Source organism: Anomaloglossus baeobatrachus, chromosome 3 (assembly GCF_048569485.1).
Source record: "Anomaloglossus baeobatrachus isolate aAnoBae1 chromosome 3, aAnoBae1.hap1, whole genome shotgun sequence".
In the NCBI taxonomy this organism is placed as follows: Eukaryota; Metazoa; Chordata; class Amphibia; order Anura; family Aromobatidae; genus Anomaloglossus; species Anomaloglossus baeobatrachus.
Window position 1 is genome coordinate 655,184,701 of NC_134355.1, and position 19,489 is coordinate 655,204,189.

Genomic DNA, 19,489 nt, shown 5'->3' on the forward strand with positions numbered 1-19,489 from the left:
TGTCTTGGAAATAAGAGTCACACAGCGGCTGAGTTGTGGGCAGCTCTGCGGTCCGAGTTTCGTAAATGGTTGTCTCCACTCAACCTGCAGCCAGGTAAGGCCGTGTGTAACAATGCTGCAAACCTGGGTGCGGCCCTTCGCCTGGGCAAGGTGACACACGTGCCTTGTATGGCTCACGTGTTGAACCATGTTGTCCAGCAATTTTTAACACACTATCCCGGCCTATATGGCCTTCTGAACAGGGCACGAAAACTGTCTGCTCACTTCCGCCGTTCAACCACCGCTGCTGAGCGACTTGCATCGCTCCAGAAGTCTTTCGGCCTGCCTGTTCATCGCCTGAAATGCGACTCTCCACATGTTACAGCGACTGTGGCAGCACCACGAGCACTGGTGCAATATGTCATGACGTATAGCCTGGGGCAACGAGATGCAGAGATGGGGCAGATCACCCTGATGGAGTGGTCTCAGATCAAGGACCTATGCACCCTTCTGCATAGTTTCGACATAGCGACGAATATGTTTAGCGCTGACAATGCCATTATCAGCATGACAATTCCAATCATTTTCATGCTTGAGCACACGCTAAACACTATTCGGAGTCAGGGGGTGGGACAACAGGAAGGGGAGGAAGTACAGGAGGATTCATATGCGCAAGGGATAACAACATCACCAAGGTTCAGACGTTCATTATCACCAAGGCGGCAGGCATGGGACGATGGGGGAGAGGGATTAACAAGGGCGCATAGTAGCAGGCAAAATGTTGAGGAAGGTGCAGAAGAACATGAAGAAATGAAGGACGAACTGTCCATGGACATGGAAGACTCAGCAGATGAGGGAGACCTTGGTCAAATTTCAGTTGAAAGAGGTTGGGGGGAGATGTCAGAGGAAGAAAGAACGGTTAGCACCTCTATGCCACAAACACAGCGTGGACTTGGTCTGCATGGCTGCGCAAGACACATGAGTGCCTTCTTGCTGCACTACCTCCAACATGACCCTCGTATTGTCAAAATAAGAAGTGATGATGACTACTGGGTTGCCACACTATTAGATCCCCGGTACAAGTCCAAATTTTGTGAAATAATTCCAGCCATAGAAAGGGACGCACGTATACAGGAGTATCAGCAGAAGCTGTTAATCTTAGCTCGGCTTTTCCACCAAACACCAGTGGTGCACGGACTGAATCTCCCAGTTGTAACTTGACAAACATGGGATGGTCTCGTCATCAACAGTCTAACCGTACCAGCAGCACCGTATCTGTTGCTGGTAACAGCAATTTTATTGAATCTTTTCATAATTTTTTTAGACCCTCCTTTGCAAGGCCACCAGAGACAACAAGTCTAAAGCGAGCTTTACACGCTGTGACATCGCTAATGCGGAGTCGTTGGGGTCACGGAATTCGTGACGCACATCCGGCCGCATTAGCGATGCCGTTGCGTGTGACACCGATAAGCGATTTTGCATCGTTGCAAAAACGTGCAAAATCGCTAATCGGTGACATGGGGGTCCATTCTCAAATCTCGTTACTGCAGCAGTAACGAGGTTGTTCCTCGTTCCTGCGGCAGCACACATCGCTGCGTGTGACGCCGCAGGAACGAGGAAGCTCCCCTTACCTGCCTCCCGGCCGCTATGAGGAAGGAAGGAGGTGGGCGGGATGTTACGTCCCGCTCAGCTCCGCCCCTCCGCTGCTATTGGGCGGCGGTTCAGTGACGTCGCTGTGACGCCGCACAGACCGCCCCCTTAGAAAGGAGGCGGTTCGCCCGTCACAGCGACGTCACCGGACAGGTATGTATGTGTGACGGGTCTGGGCGATGTTGTGCGGCACGGGCAGTGATTTGCCCGTGTCGCGCAACAGATGGGGGCGGGTACCCACACTAGCGATATCGGGACCGATATCGCAGTGTGTAAAGTAGCCTTAACACATAGTCAACGGCTGCAGAGGATGATACAGGAATATCTCCAAATGAACATCGATGCCATGACTTTGCAAATGGAGCCTTGCTCATTTTGGGCTTCAAATGTTGAAAAATGGCCAGAGCTCTCCACTTACACCTTGGAGATCTTGTCGTGTCCAGCTGCCAGCGTTGTCTCTGAACGTGTCTTCAGTGCTGCTGGGTGTGTGCTGACAGATAAGCGCACGCATCTCTCCAGTGACAATGTGGACAGACTTACGTTCATCAAGATGAACAAGTCATGGATCCGCAAGGACTTTACTACCCCTGTGTCATCCTGGGGAGAGTAAAGGCTTGTGGATTTGGAATGTGCTTGATGAAAATGTACCTGTCAAGTTTGCAACTGGGGCACAAGTGATGCCACTGAAGGGGTGTCTGTGGGCCCAATTTTTGGAATAAAAAGGGAGACTCTGCTTGGAGTCCGCTTGCTGTGTTTTACATGATTTTAGAAGGGCATGCCATGCCTATACTGTATCTGTGCCTCGTCCTCTTTTTCCTCGTCCAGCTGTTTTGTTTTCGCATGAGTATATGTCCTTGTCACTTTCCCATGTGTTTGTGTTGTCTTGTGAGTTGTTTGTCACCTTTTGGACACGTTTGAGGGTGTTTTCCAGGTGTTTTTAGGTGTTTGTGATTGCCTCCCATTGTTTTCAATGGGGTTCGAGAGGTTCATCGAACGGCTCGTCGAACTGGGCACCGTTCGACGAACCGAACCGAACTCGAACATTAGGGGGGTGGCTCATCTCTAGTCTCCAACCCATCAGACATTGATGATATGTACAGTATTGATATGCCAGTAATTCCACTAATATTCAATTAAATACTAAAGAACATTAATCAGTTATATTTTCTTGTATTCATTAAGAATTGCAATCTAATTTACCTATCTGTATGTCTTTGGAGTGTGGGAGGAAACCGGAGTACCCGGAGGAAACCCACGCAAACACGGGGAGAACACACAAACTCCTTGCAGATGGTGTCTGTGCTGGGATTTGAACCCAGGACCCCAGCTGCAAGGCTGCAGTGCTAACCACTGAGCCACCGTGCCGCCCTACGGTATTGATGGTGGTTGTGCTGTACTCTCTTCAGGGCTCTAGATCTCAGGGTTCTCCATACTTGAGATGTTTAAGGAGCCCTGGTGACAGCATGCAAAAATACAGCTTTCTCTGATGGCACGAGCAGCCCTGGATAATCTACGCCGACAGGATGATATCATCCGGCGGAAAATATTTCCTGTGAGAAGAGATGTAAAACTGATGTAAGTAATGGGACTCCATACTAGAGGACACTACTGTGGTGTCACTGTGACCAGTCGGTGGAGGAATCTTCTCCATACACCGGTGCGGGGTCATTGTCAGTCATCATACATGTGACAATCCCACCACTGACAGATCATATCTGCACCACATGAATCCTCACTGACATCATACAACATGGAGGTTATTCTCACACTTACCTCGCCTTCTTTCCCCCTTTTCCACTTTCTCAGATTTTTGTTCTTTTCTCAGTTCTTGTGCAGATGTTTTTGTCTTCTGAACTGGAGATTCTAATAAAAAAGTCAGAAAAAGATGCTGATTATAAGCTCCAAAAATATTAGCTGTATATCTACAGAGTTATATAACTGATTACTGTGCACCTATAGGTTTTCTGTGTGCCGCCATGTGGTGTCCCCCCAAGGAACTATGTCCCCTTAAAACGCAGTCACAGTGTTATCATATAATTGAGTGTAATTTTAAAGATGACTCACCACCCTAATAAAAGTGTCCTGGATTGAGTCTTATTTTATCCCCCCGCTCCCCTCAGTTTGTTGTTTTTGGTTTTGTTAAAATCCCCCTTACGGTTCCAGAGATATGAGCCTCTTTATTTACTACTAATTTTTATAGTCTTTTCCAAGGGGGTGTGGCTCACAGTCTAATATTACAGAGCAGCCTTAAGACACGCCCCAAAGAATCCTCTGAGTAACGCCCCCTTCATAAAGACCATTAGAATTAGCAGTAAATAAAAAGGCCCATAACTCTACAACCGTATGGGGGATTTTAACAAAACAAAAATCGGAATATTCGGGGACAGCAGTAATTTTCTGAGCCTTCATGTGGAGATTCACATCACACTTTTTGATTATAGTCTATAATAGGATGATCTATAAACCTGTACACACCTGAGGATGAGGATGACGATGGCTCGCTGTTTTTAGGAGTGAAACACTTATTGTCAACATCAGTTTGGGAAGGGGAAGATTCTTTCTGTCTGTTTGGGAGAAGAAAGACAAATATGTTACAAGTAAAAACAACATAGAAGGAAGACAACCTGTCTGTAAGGCAATTATTGTAGGACAACATGAAGGGGTCACCCTGCTCAGGACCCCATTCTACCAGAAAGAATGAAGCCTGACTTACAATGATCAGCTGTTATTGCCAGTGTTATCGCAAGCCAGAACCACAGAGACCAGCAATCATGGGGTGGTGGATGCTGGACGTAGATTTGTGTTCTGAACATTTATCAGATCTAAACCCCCTAATAATAATCTACTCACATGGCTGAGTGTTGTTCAATGTCCTCTGGAGAACACTCTGGAGGTGACACAGGCTCTTCATTGCTCATCATCTCAGTGTGTTGTTCCCTGTTCTCTGGAGAACACTCTGGAGGTGACAGAGGCTTTTCATTGTTCATCACCTCAGGGTGTTGTTCGCTTTTCTCTGGAGAACACTCTGGAGGTGACACAGGCTCTTCATTGTTCATCACCTCAGGGTCTTGTTCCCTGTTCTCTGGAGAACACTCTGGAGGTGACACAGGCTTTTCATTGTTCATCACCTCAGGGTGTTGTTCGCTTTTCTCTGGAGAACACTCTGGAGGTGACACAGGCTCTTCATTGTTCATCACCTCAGGGTGTTGTTCGCTTTTCTCTGGAGAACACTCTGGAGGTGACACAGGCTTTTCATTGTTCATCACCTCAGGGTGTTGTTCGCTTTTCTCTGGAGAACACTCTGGAGGTGACACAGGCTTTTCATTGTTCATCACCTCAGGGTGTTGTTCGCTTTTCTCTGGAGAACACTCTGGAGGTGACACAGGCTTTTCATTGTTCATCACCACAGGGTGTTGTTCGCTTTTCTCTGGAAAACACTCTGGAGGTGACACATGCTTTTCATTGTTCATCACCTCAGGGTGTTGTTCGCTTTTCTCTGGAGAACACTCTGGAGGTGACACAGGCTCTTCATTGTTTATCATTTCAGGGTGTTGTTCCCTGTTCTCTGGAGAACACTCTGGAGGTGACAGAGGCTCTTCATTGCTCATCATCTCGGTATTGATGGTAAATAACTAAAAAAAAAAACAGAAAAATATAAAATAGATTTATTTTAAAACTTTTTCTGTAATAGGGGGTTTTATACATTTTATTGACCACATACTTACTTTAGAAAACCGTTGAGAGGATGATGCAAAATGTTGGACTTCTGGCCAATCATTGTCCTCACTTGTGTCCTCATCTGAATCCATATCTTTGTATGTGAGAAGGTGAGCTGCAAAGTACAAAGTGTTATCAGAGATTATTAGCACAAGACCGGATCAGTCATCATAATGATGGGAACTATCACATAAAATGAAAGACAAGACACACAGCAGATTTCTGCAGATGACGTCTCATTGTACTTACTACTGTTAAAGTAGTGGGTGTCCTCATCTGACTTTATATCAGGAATGAACAGGGGCTTCAGACTTAGAAGATTGTCGAAGTCTAAGTCTCGTAAAAATGGATGAGTTTTAACCTCATTTGCACCTCCTGGAAAAGGAAGAGAAGAAAGAAAGTGATAGTCATTCTCAGAGATACTGCTCCATATTTGTACAGCTTATGTTCATCTGAACTGAAAATGTAACAGAGCCGACATGCAGAAAATGTCCTGACAGTCATAACATGAAGAATGGGGAATGGACAAGGCGGTAGAGATCCTTAAGTGTTGATCTACATGGTCACGCTCATTTGTCTGGTCACAGAAGTGTAATAAGTCATTAATAATCTAATATATAAAGCTGAGTGTGTGTGTGTGTGTTTGTGTATGTATGTATGTACAGTATGTGTGTGTATGTATGTATGTATGTACAGTGTGTGTGTGTGTGTGTGTATGTATGTATGTACAGTATGTGTGTGTGTGTATGTATGTATGTACAGTATGTGTGTGTGTGCGTGTGTGTGTGTGTGTGTGTATGTATGTATGTACAGTATGTGTGTGTGTGTGTGTGTGTATGTATGTACAGTATGTGTGTATGTCCGCTAAAGTAATCCGCACCATCGTATTTACAATCATGAAATTTTGCACAGCCGCCTCATTTGTCTCAGGGAACGTCATAGACTATGTTTTGAGACAACGAAGGAAAACGAGACACATACAGAAACACACAGACACACACAGAGACAGACACACAGAGACACACACAGACACAGAGACTGATACAGAGACACACACAGAGACTGATACAGAGACAGTGTCACATCCTCACCAGAGTCCGCTCCTGCGACTTCTGCTTCAGTCACCAGGCACCGCCGTATTACCGCTGTGGATTGTGCTGGTGATGGAGGAGGAGCCGGTGCCAATGGCTCTGGAGGGTGCAGGCCAGGGGTGGGATTTAGCCGCTTCTGTCCTGTTAAGGCGATCCGGTAGATAAAATAGCAGCCGGTTCCCCGAACCGGCAAGAAACGGCTCTGGTGATCCTGTTCCCTGTATTCACTTGTGATAGTGTCTTTAAGTCACTAACACAAATTAATCCCCATACCTCCATACGCACCACACTTCCGGGTTCAGTGGAGCCTGTCTGCTCCCTGACCTGGCATGCAGCGACACGCTGACGCTGCAGAGGTCACGGCAGCGTGGTGAGGTAGCTCCTCCTGCTGCCGCCTGTCAGTGTGTAGAGTGCCGCAGAGGAAGTCAGAGGAGAAGCCGCCAATCCTTCGAGCAGGTAAGTGCTCAGTGAGCCGAAGATGCAGGGAGCAGAGAGAGGAGCCGCATAGATGGGAACTATATGGGGAGAGGAGGCTGCATAGATGGGAACTATATGGGGAGAGGAGGCTGCATAGATGGGAACTATATGGGGAGAGGAGGCCGCATAGAATGGAATTATATGGGGAGAGGAGCCGTATAAGATGGGAACTATATGGGGAGAGGAGCCCGCAAAAGATGGGAACTATATGGGGAGAGGAGGTCGCATAAGATGGGAATTATATGGGAAGAGGAACCGCATAAGTTGGGAACTATAAGGGGAGAGGAGCCGCATAAGTTGGGAACTATATGGGAAGAGGAACCGCATAAGTTGGGAACTATATGGGAAGAGGAGCCGCATAAGTTGGGAACTATATGGGGAGAGGAGGCCGCATAGATGAGAACTATATGGGGAGAGGAGCCGCATAAGATGGGAACTATATGAGGAGAGGAGGCCGCATAGATAGGAACTATATGGGGAGAGGAGGCCGCATAGATGAGAACTATATGGGGAGAGGAGCCGCATAAGATGGGAACTATATGAGGAGAGGAGGCCGCATAGATAGGAACTATATGGGGAGAGGAGGCCGCATAGATGGGAACTATAAGGGGAGAGGAGCCGCATAAGATGGGAACTATATGGGGAGAAGAGGCTGCAAAAGATGGGAACTATATGGGGAGAGGAGCCGCAAAAGATGGGAACTATATGGGAAAAGGAGCCATATGGGACAGAATCTGCAGGGGAAAGAGGCCATAATGGCCTCTGCAGGGGAAAGAGGCCATAATGGGATGGGATCTGCAGGGGAAAGAGGCCATAATGGGATGGGATCCACACGGGAAAGAGGCCATAATGGGATCTCTAGGGGAAAGAGGCCATAATGGGATCTGCAGGGGAAAGAGGCCATAATGGGATCTGCAGGGGAAAGAGGCCATAATGGGATGGGATCCACACGGGAAAGAGGCCATAATGGTATCTGCAGGGGAAAGAGGCCATAATGGGATCTGCAGGGGACAGATGCCATAATGGGATCTGCAGGGGAACGAGGCAGTAACCTAGCTTGTTAGCAGGGGAAAGAGGCCATAATGGGATCTGCAGGGGAAAGAGGCCATAATGGGATCTGCAGGGGAAAGAGGCCATAATAGAATCTGCAAGGGAAAGAGGCCAAATGGGATCTGCAGGGGAAAGAGGCCATAATTGGATGGGATCTGCAGGTGAAAAAGACCATAATGGGATGGGATCTGCAAGGGAAAGAGGCCATAATGGGATGGGATCTGCAGGGGAAAGAGCCCTCATGGGATGAGATCTGTAGGGGTAAAGGAGCCACATGGGATGAGATCTGTAGGGGGAAAGGAGCCACATGGGATGGGATCTGCACTGGAAAAGCAGCCGCATGGGATGAGATTTGTATGGGGAAGGTTGTCCGTTCCAATTTTAGCAGGGCTCCTTTAGTAATAATTTTTAAAAATTGTAGGAAAACCGTTTAATACAATATAACTGACAGTGACTGGAACAACTGGTACTGGACAGGAGAGTGAAGTTATAGGAGAGTTAGAAGGGGAAAGAGATTTTACTTTAAATTACTTGTATTTTGTGATTGAGGAAAGTGCATGAAAATGGGTGTGACTAACAAAATGGATGTGGTTACAGAATGGGTGTGGGTTTTCAAATGGGTGGGGTTTACAGAGAACCTGTTAAAAATTTGAATCCCACCCCTGGTGCAGGCTCTGCTGATCCACTAGGCTGGGTTTTCCGGGCGCCTGCAGTACCATTGGCTGAGTATAAATGGTGTGTGTCTTCCGGCTGAGGTTGAAATAATTCAGCTACAGCCAATGGGAAGACACCACACCCTTTTTATCCCCTATTCGGTCTTCTGGCCATTGCCAGATATAGATTGTATTCCTGCTAGACTCTGGTTCTCCCTACTCTGATTATTTGATTTCTGCTTTGACCCCGGCCTGCTCTCTGACTACTCTCCTGCCTGCCATATTTGTACCTTGCTGCCCGATCCGGATTTGACCTCTGCATTATTTTCTGATTACGTCTTTGCCTGCCTGATTATGTCCCTGTTTTGCATTTCCCGGTTTGATTCTGCCTGGCTACTACTCTCAATAATCAAAAAAGAACTCCGGCACACCACAATACACAATAAAGTTATAGAGAAGTCCAAAATGGTGCTTGAAAATAATGGTTTATTCAGTGTTTGAAAATCTAGTCCGTCCAACATTTCAATCCAAAGGTGGATCTTTCACAAAGAGCATGAGACTAAGTACTATCAAAAATATCGTCAATTCGCACCAAGAAGAATTATAAACAGACGTCTTTATCTGAAATGACTATACAATCAGTCTTAATAAATACCTTCATGTGTATGGTATAATGTCTAAATGGCCAGTGACACTCAAAAATTAAGTGTTAAGCTTTCAACGAGGAGCTTTTCTTCTACATGAATAATAATGACATGACATGTAAGTAAGGAGGTATAATACCCTCAGGCTAGATATCCCATCTCGTCTCAATGGATATAATGAGCAATTGACAAGATGTCTTCCAGGGGAACAAGAAAGTGGCAGCAATACCAGTGAATTGGAAGTACCTGTAACTGCGTTGGTGGTAAGGGTAAAGATCCAATAATGGCGCCTGTCAATTGCTCATCATATCCATTGAGACGAGGTGGGATATCTAGTCTGAGGGTATTATACCTCCTTACTTACATGTCATGTCATTATTATTCATGTAGAAGAAAAGCTCCTCGTTGAAAGCTTAACACTTAATTTTTGAGTGTCACTGGCCATTTAGACATTATAGCATAGACATGAAGGTATTTATTAAGACTGATTGTATAGTCATTCCAGATAAAGACGTCTGTTTATAATTCTTCTTGGTGCGAATTGATGATATTTTTGATAGTACCGTACTTACTCTCATGGTCCTTGTGAAAGATCCACCTTTGGATCGAAACGTTGGACGGACTAGATTTTTAAACACTGAATAAACCATTATTTTCAAGCACCATTTTGGACTTCTCTATAACTTTATTGTGGTGTGCCGGAGTTCTTTTTTGATTATTTGGACTTTATTACTCCAGAGCACACAATCTCATAGTTGAGCCAGATTTGTTCTACAATTACTGGCTATTACTCTCATCGGACTGCAGCCTACCACAGGTAGTGATCTCTGGATAGGGGTTAAAGGGTTTCAGATTTTCGGGGTCCTGCTTCGTGAGCGGCTTTCCTCTAGCCTGTGCATTACAGCCAGTTTGAGCCTGTGGTTCCAGGCAGGCATTACAGACAGACACACATAGACACACAGAAATAGAGACACACACAGAGACAGACCACACAGAGACACACACACACAGACAGAGACACACAGAAACAAAGACAGAGACACAGAGAGACACACAAAGATAGACACTGAGACAGAGGCACACAGAGACATACACAGAAACACACAGAAAGACAGAGACAAACACAAAGACAGACACACAGAAACACACAGAAACAGAGACATACAGAGACTGATACAGAGACATACAGAGACACTCAGATACTGATACAGAGACAGACAACAGAGACACACAGAAACAGAGACACACAGAGAAAGAGACAGAGACACATACAGAGACATGCAGACACACACACAGACAGAGACACATGCAGACACACAGAGACAGAGGCACACAGAGACAAAAACACACACAGAGACACAGACACACAGAAACAGAGACACAGAAAGAGAGGCAGAGGAAGACAGACGGTCAGAGAGGGAGAGAGACACTTAGTTACTATCCCGAGCATTGCCGGGTACTACAGCTAGTATATTATAATATTACCTGTCCCAAGTCTTTGTGCTGGATTTTTTCTCAGCAGCTCAGTGATGAAATCACGAGCTCTGTATGAAGGACAGTAATTCTGATCCTTCCAAGGTATGTCATCTGTTATATAAAAAGCAAATATTAAAGGAAATAAAACCTCTTCATTTATTTAAAAAAAAAATTTCCTTTACAAATCTAGAAACTAAACAACAGAAGCAAACAGACCAAATAATAGCGACATCATGTAACATTCACATTACTTTACTTACCCCGGATGACCTTGCGAATAATCTCCCTTGTGGAAACCCCATTGAATGGAGTAATTCCAAAAATAAATTTATATAGCAGGATCCCTACTGACCACCAGTCCACAGGCCGTCCATAGCCTATCTTTAGGATAACTTCTGGGGCCATGTAATGAGGGGTACCAAAAGTCTGGAAACCAATAGAAGAATGAGATGATCAATAGATATAATTGTGACAAATGACATCAGAGGAAACGTTTCCTACAGAAATTATAAGAGGAGATAGAGCTAAGATCTGTAAAGTACAAGATCCTGTAAGTAACGCTAACCTCTTTATCAAGGAACTCGCTGGTGATGTCCTTAATTGGAACATAGTAGATGTCTGATGTTGGTCTCATGAGGCCGACTTTCGAAAGCCCAAAATCTGTGACTTTAATGTGTCCGGTTGATGTTATCAGGAGGCTGTGAAAGAAAAGATGGAGTCAGTCCCAAGTAATAACCCATAAATGGTACAACAAAATCTACCATTCTTCCCCTTCATTATACTACTAAGGTCACTTACTTGCCCGGCTTCAGGTCTCTGTGCACCACACCGTAGCTGTGCAGGTATTCCACCGCAAGGACTGTTTCTGCAATATACATACGGGCCAAGGTGACAGGTAATGGACCTCTGGACTTTATAAGACTGTCACAGTCTCCCCCTACAGGAAAAAAACAAATATGAAATGTAAAGGTTTGTTCCAATGTAAATTACACAGTGTGAAGGTGAAGTAAGCAGAGATACTGGGACAGGATGTCAGATATAGAGATAGGTTAAGGTAGAGTCTTTACGTATACTGCAAAGTGACCCTATACAAAGAGACAGGGCCAGGTCTCATCTACAAGCCTCTAATATATTTATCTGTGAAAGTTCCCATCTATAAAAACTTTTCGAATGAAGACAAATCTCCCTTTTATTCATAGTGGAAGTTGCAGCCATGCTCAGTGAGGGCGTACTGAGGAGACTTTCACAGAGATCAATGGTTCCTCAGGCATCCTGGTAACAGATAACTTATAGTAAATGCAGTGTGGACATGTAACCATCCATGTGGCACATTTTGGTTATATACAAGATGCTAGGATTAATCAGACATGGGCTGGATATAGATATAACGGATGTGTCCTACCTGGTACATACTCCATGACCATATTCAGATGAAGCTTAGTAGGAAAGGAGCAGAACATGGAGGCCACAAAGGGACAATCCGCGAATGTTGAGATGTCCCTCTCCAAAAAGGCCTGTTCAAGTTTCCTTGGTTCTTTCAGGTTCTGCTTGTTCAGTTTCTTCAAAGCGCATAACTGGTTTGTGTCTTTATGGCGCACTAAGTGGACAGCTCTGGAGAGGAGGAAAATCCATGATTTATTATAAATTCTTACTAACAGTCTGTCTATAGACCTCATCAATCAATCAATCAATCAATCAATCAATCTCCTGTAAGACTAATATTAGATGTTTGGCCTTCATTAGACATCCATGTCTAGAATTATGTAAAATAACACTTCAGAAATGATCACCTAGGGGAGGTCCTCATCCTCGTCACATCCTAATTGACCTGAATAGTGACAATTAGATGTGGACAGTGATGTGTACTCATGTAATTTCTCTATAGGAACATTGCCCGGACAGGACACATAGGCATCGTCATAAGGAGCCCTGGGAAATAAATATTATACCAAAATAAAGCTCACCCAAAAGATCCACGGCCGATCACTTTGATCGGTTTATAGTCGCCCTTAGAAGGAATTCTCCTTGAGTTTAATGATCCGATAAAGGCCTAAAAAGGAATAAGAAATGACTGTAAGAAATAGAATATGGAGGAAAATAAAAGCTCCAGATACAAGAAGGTCTCCCTTATATATTATGTCCCCACTGATTACATTGTAGCAGATGTAGAGGATGTGACACAAGCCGGAACCTCCACAGAATATATTATATTATAGGGTTATATCCTCCATACACATATTGTTACGGTTGCTGTGGCACTGGAGACTATGTTCGGATTTCTCGCTACTGCACATGTGCGAGCACTGGAGACTATGTTCGGATTTCTTGCTACTGCACATGTGCAAGCGCTGGAGACTAAGTCCTATCTTGGAGCCATTGCACATGTGCGGGTGACATCATCGCTGACACGAGGTCACATGTCTCTTACACCTTCTAAGCTGATTGGCCGCTGGTCATGTGCTTGTGACACGTGGTCACATGTCTCTGACACCTTCTATGCCGATTGGTCGCAGGTCATGTGCTTGTGACGCTTTGCTCGGTATTAGACGGACACGAGAGTTACTCGAGAGGTGGTATTGGTGGCCACACTTAGCCAGCCACGTCAAGAGATATGTCGGTTCCTGCTACTCATGTGCTCGCAACCGTCCGTTACGGAAGAGACCGGCTGGGCTCTTGCATCCTTTACCAGTGACAGATAGACCATGGGAGGTGGTAGGCATGGACTTTGTGGGTGATCATCTGTGTTCACAGGGACATAGATTTGTGTGGGTCATTACGGACCATTTCTCCCGGATGGTTCATCTCGTACCGTTATCGAGAATCCCATCTTCCAGGGTACTAGCCAAACTATTCCTCAAGCATGTCTTTAGGCTTCACGGGATGCCAGATCGTATCATTTGTGATAGAGGTCCGCAATTTGCTTCCCATTTCTGGCGAGATCTTTGTAGCCTTCTGCAAATTGAGTTGAATCTCTCTTCGGCATACCATCCGGAGACCAATGGTTTGGTTGAGCGTACCAATCAATCCATGATTATATACCTTCGACACTTTGTTGCTGAGAACCATGATAACTGGTCCTCCCTCCTACCCTGGGCAGAATTTGCCCTTAACAATTCGCTGTCTGAGGCCACTGGGCAGACACCGTTCGTACTCAATAATGGGCAACACCCTAGGATACCGGTACCGTTTCCCGCTGCTGCACCTCCTCCTCTTGTGGCTGACTAGGCAACTAATGCCAGAGAGGTTTGGGATCGGACTCAAGAGTCGATCCAAACAGCTAAGGACTGTATGAAGACGGTGTCCAATCGGTTTCGTCGCCCGGGTCCTGTCTTTTCTCCAGGGGACTTTGTGTGGCTCTCTGCAAAACACGTGAAACTTAGAGTGAGCTCTGTCAAATTTGCTCCTCGCTTCCTGGGTCCTTATGAGGTTCTTCGACAGGTAAATCCTGTAGTCTACCAATTGAAGTTACCCGTCCATCTTAGGATCCATGACAAATTCCATGTCTCACTGCTAAAGCCGGCTATTTTACCTCACGCTCGTAAAGTGCACTCTCCTGCCTCTGATTCCTCTCGCTCTAGCTATGAGGTACAAGCCATAGTTGGTTCTAAGATGGTTCGAGGGCGCAGGTTCTTCTTGATAGCTTGGGAGGGCTACGGCCCTGAATATCGCTCTTGGGAGCCTGAGGAGGCTGTCCATGCTCCCGACTTAGTTGCCGATTACCTGCGTCGCCGGGAGGGGGGCCCTTGAGGGGGAGGTACTGTTACAGTTGCTGTGGCACTGGAGACTATGTTCGGATTTCTTGCTACTGCACATGTGCGAGCACTGGAGACTATGTTCGGATTTCTTGCTACTGCACATGTGCAAGCGCTGGAGACTAAGTCCTATCTTGGAGCCATTGCACATGTGCGGGTGACATCATCGCTGACACGAGGTCACATGTCTGTGACACCTTCTAAGCTGATTGGCCGCTGGTCATGTGCTTGTGACACGTTGTCACATGTCTCTGACACCTTCTATGCCGATTGGTCGCTGGTCATGTGCTTGTGACGCTTTGCTCGGTGATAGGCCAGCGTGACGTCATTCCTGTCGTTCTGGCAGCGGATTGGCTCTGGTGTCCTCCATCTTGGATGAGGCACAAAGTCTATATAAGACCCTGACGCACGCCGCCTGGCGCTCAGTCCTCTTGGTTCATGCATGAGAGTAGACGCTCTGTGCACGTCCCTCTAGGCATCTATCTGTCTATGCTAGGTGAGCGCTACCGGCAGGGTAACGTTCTTATACCTTACAGCTTCGGCTGCGGTCCGTATCCTTACATCTTAGTGGAGCGGACATAGGCAGGTGCCTGAGACACATGGTCCGGCTGGGCCTTGTGATTCTACTCGTAGGTGGACGTTGCCGCTAGGGTAACGTTCCTTATACTGCATCTGGCAGTTGTTCGTATCCTCGCACACTAGGGGAGCGAACATAGGTAGGAGCTTTGTGCGGCTTATGCTGCTGTCCGTCTCTTTTGCACCACTAGTGGAGCGGACCCAGGCAGGTGCCATATCTAGTGGTTCGTGTCCTCGCACACTAGTGGAGCGAAGGCAGGTAGGAGCTTTGTGCGGCTTACGCTGCTGTCCATCTCCTGGCACCGCTAGAGGAATGGACCTAGGTAGGTGCCATTTCACACTCACTGCTTTTGTCTCTGTGACCATTAACAGAGACCATACCACACACCCTCCAAGTAAGGGAGAAATTGCTTTATTTCCTAATTATATTCCTCTGTGAGTTTAACAGAGGTATTGCACTCTGCACTTGTGCTATTACTATTTACAGTGGCACACTTATATACCCCTTATCCTCTGCCATAGTGTGCAGCAGAGTCTTTGCACGGTGGACCCTGACTGTCTGATATTCCTTTGGGTTTTATTATCAGACAGCCCCCCGTAACACATATATCATTGCACTGCAGGGGAAAATATGGGACATGTAAGTCATACCTACTGATCTGATGATTATACAGACATCACTGATACTTACACTGGCAGATTCGTGGATGATCTCTGGTGTCTCACAGATTCCACCATCAATATTTGGTGTCTCACAAATTCCACCATCAATATTTGCCGGCACGGTTACTCCTAAAACAATGATAAAATAATGAAGAGACAATATGTATTAGCTTATAGCAGCACTTATTATATAAAACATCCATATTATGAGGGAAATGAGAAGATCCCTGCAACTGGAACAATACTAGGTATATGGATATTCTGCACACACTATAGATATATGTTTGTGTATATATATATATATATATATATATATATATATATATATATATATATATATATAAATATATATTTGAGAAAGTATTCTGCCCCCTTGATTTTTTCAATCTTTTCCCACATTTCAGGCTTCAAACATAAAGATACGAATTTTAATGTTATGGTGAAGAATCAACAACAAGTGGGACACAATTGTGAAGTTAAATGAAATTTATTGCTTATTTTAAACTTTTTTAAAAAATAAAAAAACTGAAAATTGGGGCGTGCAATATTATTCGGCCCCTTTACTTTCAGTGCAGCAAACTCACTCCAGAAGTTCATTGAGGATCTCTGAATGATCCAATGTTGTCCTAAATGGCTCATGATGAGAAATATAAGCCACCTGTGTGTAATCAAGTCTCCGTATAAATGCACCTGCTCTGTGATAGTCTCAATGTTCTGTTTAAAGCACAGAGAGCATCATGAAGACCAAGGAACACAACAGGCAGGTCCGTGATACTGTTGTGGAGAAATTTAAAGCCGGATTTGGTTACAAAAAGATTTACAAAACTTTAAACATCCCAAGAAGCACTGTGCTAGTGATCATATTGAAATGGAAGGAGTATCATACCACTGCAAATCTACCAAGACCCGGCCGTCCATCCAAACTTTCATGTCAAACAAGGAGAAGACTGATCAGAGATGCAGCCAAGAGGCCCATGATCACTCTGGATGAACTGCAGAGATCTACAGCTGAGGTGGGAGAGTCTGTCCATAGGACAACAATCAGTTGTACACTGCACAAATCTGGCCTTTATGGAACAGTGGTAAGGAGAAAGCCATTTCTCAAAGATATCCATAAAAAGTGTTGTTTAAAGTTTGCCACAAGTCACCTGGGATACACACCAAACATGTGGAAGAAGGTGCTCTGGTGAGATGAAACCAAAATCGAACCTTTTGTGCACAATGACAAATTATATGTTTGGCGAAAAGCAACACAGCTCATCACCCTGAACACACCATCCCCACTGTCAAACATGGTGGTGGTAGCATCATGGTTTGGGCATGCTTTTCTTCAGCAGGGACAGGGAAGATGGTTAAAATTGATGGGAAGATGGATGGAGCCAAATACAGGACCATTCTTGAAGAAAACTTGTTGGAGTCTGCAAAAGACCTGAGACTGGGACGGAGATTTGTCTTTCAACAAGACAATGATCCCAAACATAAAGCAAAATCACAATTAAACGTATCCAGGTGTTAGAATGGCCAATTCACAGTCCAGACCTAAATCCAATGGAGAATCTGTGGAAAGAGCTGAAAACTGCTTTTCACAAACGCTCTCCATCCAACCTCACTCAGCTCAAGCTGTTTTCTAAGGAAGAATAAGCAAGAATTTCAGTCTCTCGATGTGCAAAATTGATAGACACATACCCCAAGCACCTGCAGCTGTAATCGCAGCAAAAGGTGGCGCTACAAAGTATTAACTTAAAGGGGCCGAATAATTTTACACGCCCCAATTTTCATTTTTTTATTTTTTAAAAACATTTAAAATAAGCAATACATTTCGTTCAACTTCACAATTGTGTCCCATTTGTTGATTCTTCACCCTAAAATTTAAATTTTTATCTTTATGTTTTAAGCCTGAAATGTGGGAAAAGGTTCAAAAAATCAAGGGGGCTGAATACTTTCGCATGGCACTGTAGATCTAATATATAAAGCCGAGTGTATGTATGTATGTATATATGTATGTATGTATGTATGTCCGCTAAAGGAAATTGCACCGTTGACACTCCATTTCACACAGGGGACGTCGTAGACTATGTTTTGAGGGGAAATTTTAACCGCGCTTTAGTTTTTCACCAAAAAGTCTGCCTCCATTAAAGTCAAAGGAGCTGGGAGCAACAGTGCCGCTTGAGGGGAAATTTTAACCGCGCTTTAGTTTTTCACCAAAAAGTCTGCCTCCATTAAAGTCAAAGGAGCTGGGAGCAACAGTGCCGCCAGAACTTCAGAAGAATGCGCAGCCACGCCCTTAAATGGAATGGTGGCGTGTCACAATGCAGCCAGGGAAAGAGACAGACACAGACAGTGACAGACAGGGAAAGAGACAGACAGGGAGAGATATAGAGAGACAGATAATGAAAGAGGCAGACAAGGAAAGAGACAGAAAAAGAGATAGAGACAGACACAGCCAGAGAGGGAGACAGACAGAGACTGGGAGAGAAACTGAGAGACAGTTACTATCCCGGGCAACGCTGGGTGCAACAGCTAGTGTATATATATATATATATATATATATATATACTGTATATTGTTCCATAAATGTGTCAATGCTCAGGATCTGATCGAATCCCAATAATGACACGATTGAGGCCTATAAGCCTCTTTTCACATTTCTGATCTTAAAAAGCCCAGAGGAAAGAAGCAGAATTACATGAGCCCCCTCCTTTATAGTCTATAGGGGTCCAGGAACCATCACCAGCCTCATACAGAGAGGATGATGAGTAAATCTACATATTCTCTTCCGTTCTCTATAACGTGATATTGAAATGTAAAATATGAGATGATCGTCCTACCGTCCATCAGATCAGTGTTTATCTCTCCCTGACGGCTATCATGGTCAGGGATATTCAGGCTTTGCCCCTCTTCGGAGTCACCTTTTGATGTTTTCTGAAGGATATAATATTTACAATTAATACTACAATTCACAAATACTAAATTACCGTGTATATATATATCAAACAGGAAGGACTAAACCTGGATTTACTTGATAATTTCAGTATTGGATAGACTTATGCACATCCACCCCCTCCAGTAAACCCGAATTAATATATCAGGGACTTATATATATATATATCTGATCTGTAATAACTTCTACAAGAACTGCAGCATTTACTAGAAAAAAGATTGTGGTGATCGAGTGAGGCAGAGGGGGAAATACAAGCCCCGCACCGCTGAGTACTGACTGTCATCACAGATGATGGAGCCCAAAGAAGGCCGACGGCAATAAAGTGTCCTGTGTCTGCCGGGAGCGAGCAGAGAGGCCTCTAACATCATAAATGGGACTTTCTGCTATGTGACTGGTAATCTGGAGAAGATCAGACAACAAGGACATAAGATATAGAAGATGATGGATCCTTACCTGGCGCTCCATTGAGTAGGCTGCATGTTCCAGGACATACAGGACTTTTTGTGCCAGTTGTTTAAAAAAGGCCAATTCTCCGCTTTGGGATTTTTCTTCAGCCTATAGAGATAAAAATAAACAAGAAAGGAAAACCATGAGAGAAAATGCAGAATGGAGGAGGCCATTTATATCCCCATGTTACTCCTGCTATCTGCACCACAATTACTACATGACAGCTGACGAGGGAATCGGTCACTTATAAACCTTTAAATCTCCACGTCCTCCCTCCATACCCAGTGTATGTAAGACACATGACTGCTTGTGACCTGTGACCTCCATAGGAGGCCATGATTTTACTATAGTATTACAATATTTAGTATAAGTG

At 44.8% G+C, this 19,489-nt stretch overlaps 1 protein-coding gene across 1 annotated transcript; it reads right to left on the reverse strand.

Annotated features, from left to right (window-relative positions):
• Positions 1–3,039: 3,039 nt before the first annotated feature.
• Positions 3,040–19,134, reverse strand: LOC142297386 (microtubule-associated serine/threonine-protein kinase 4-like). Its single transcript, XM_075341612.1, has 15 exons — positions 19,123–19,134; positions 18,557–18,650; positions 15,757–15,857; positions 12,702–12,787; positions 12,140–12,348; positions 11,536–11,674; positions 11,303–11,435; positions 10,998–11,163; positions 10,747–10,848; positions 5,596–5,721; positions 5,355–5,461; positions 4,480–5,261; positions 4,105–4,193; positions 3,403–3,492; positions 3,040–3,179 (listed from the first exon to the last, which is right to left on the reverse strand). The coding sequence occupies exons 1-15, from the start codon at positions 19,132–19,134 to the stop codon at positions 3,040–3,042; spliced, it is 2,376 nt and encodes a 791-aa protein (XP_075197727.1).
• Positions 19,135–19,489: the final 355 nt, after the last annotated feature.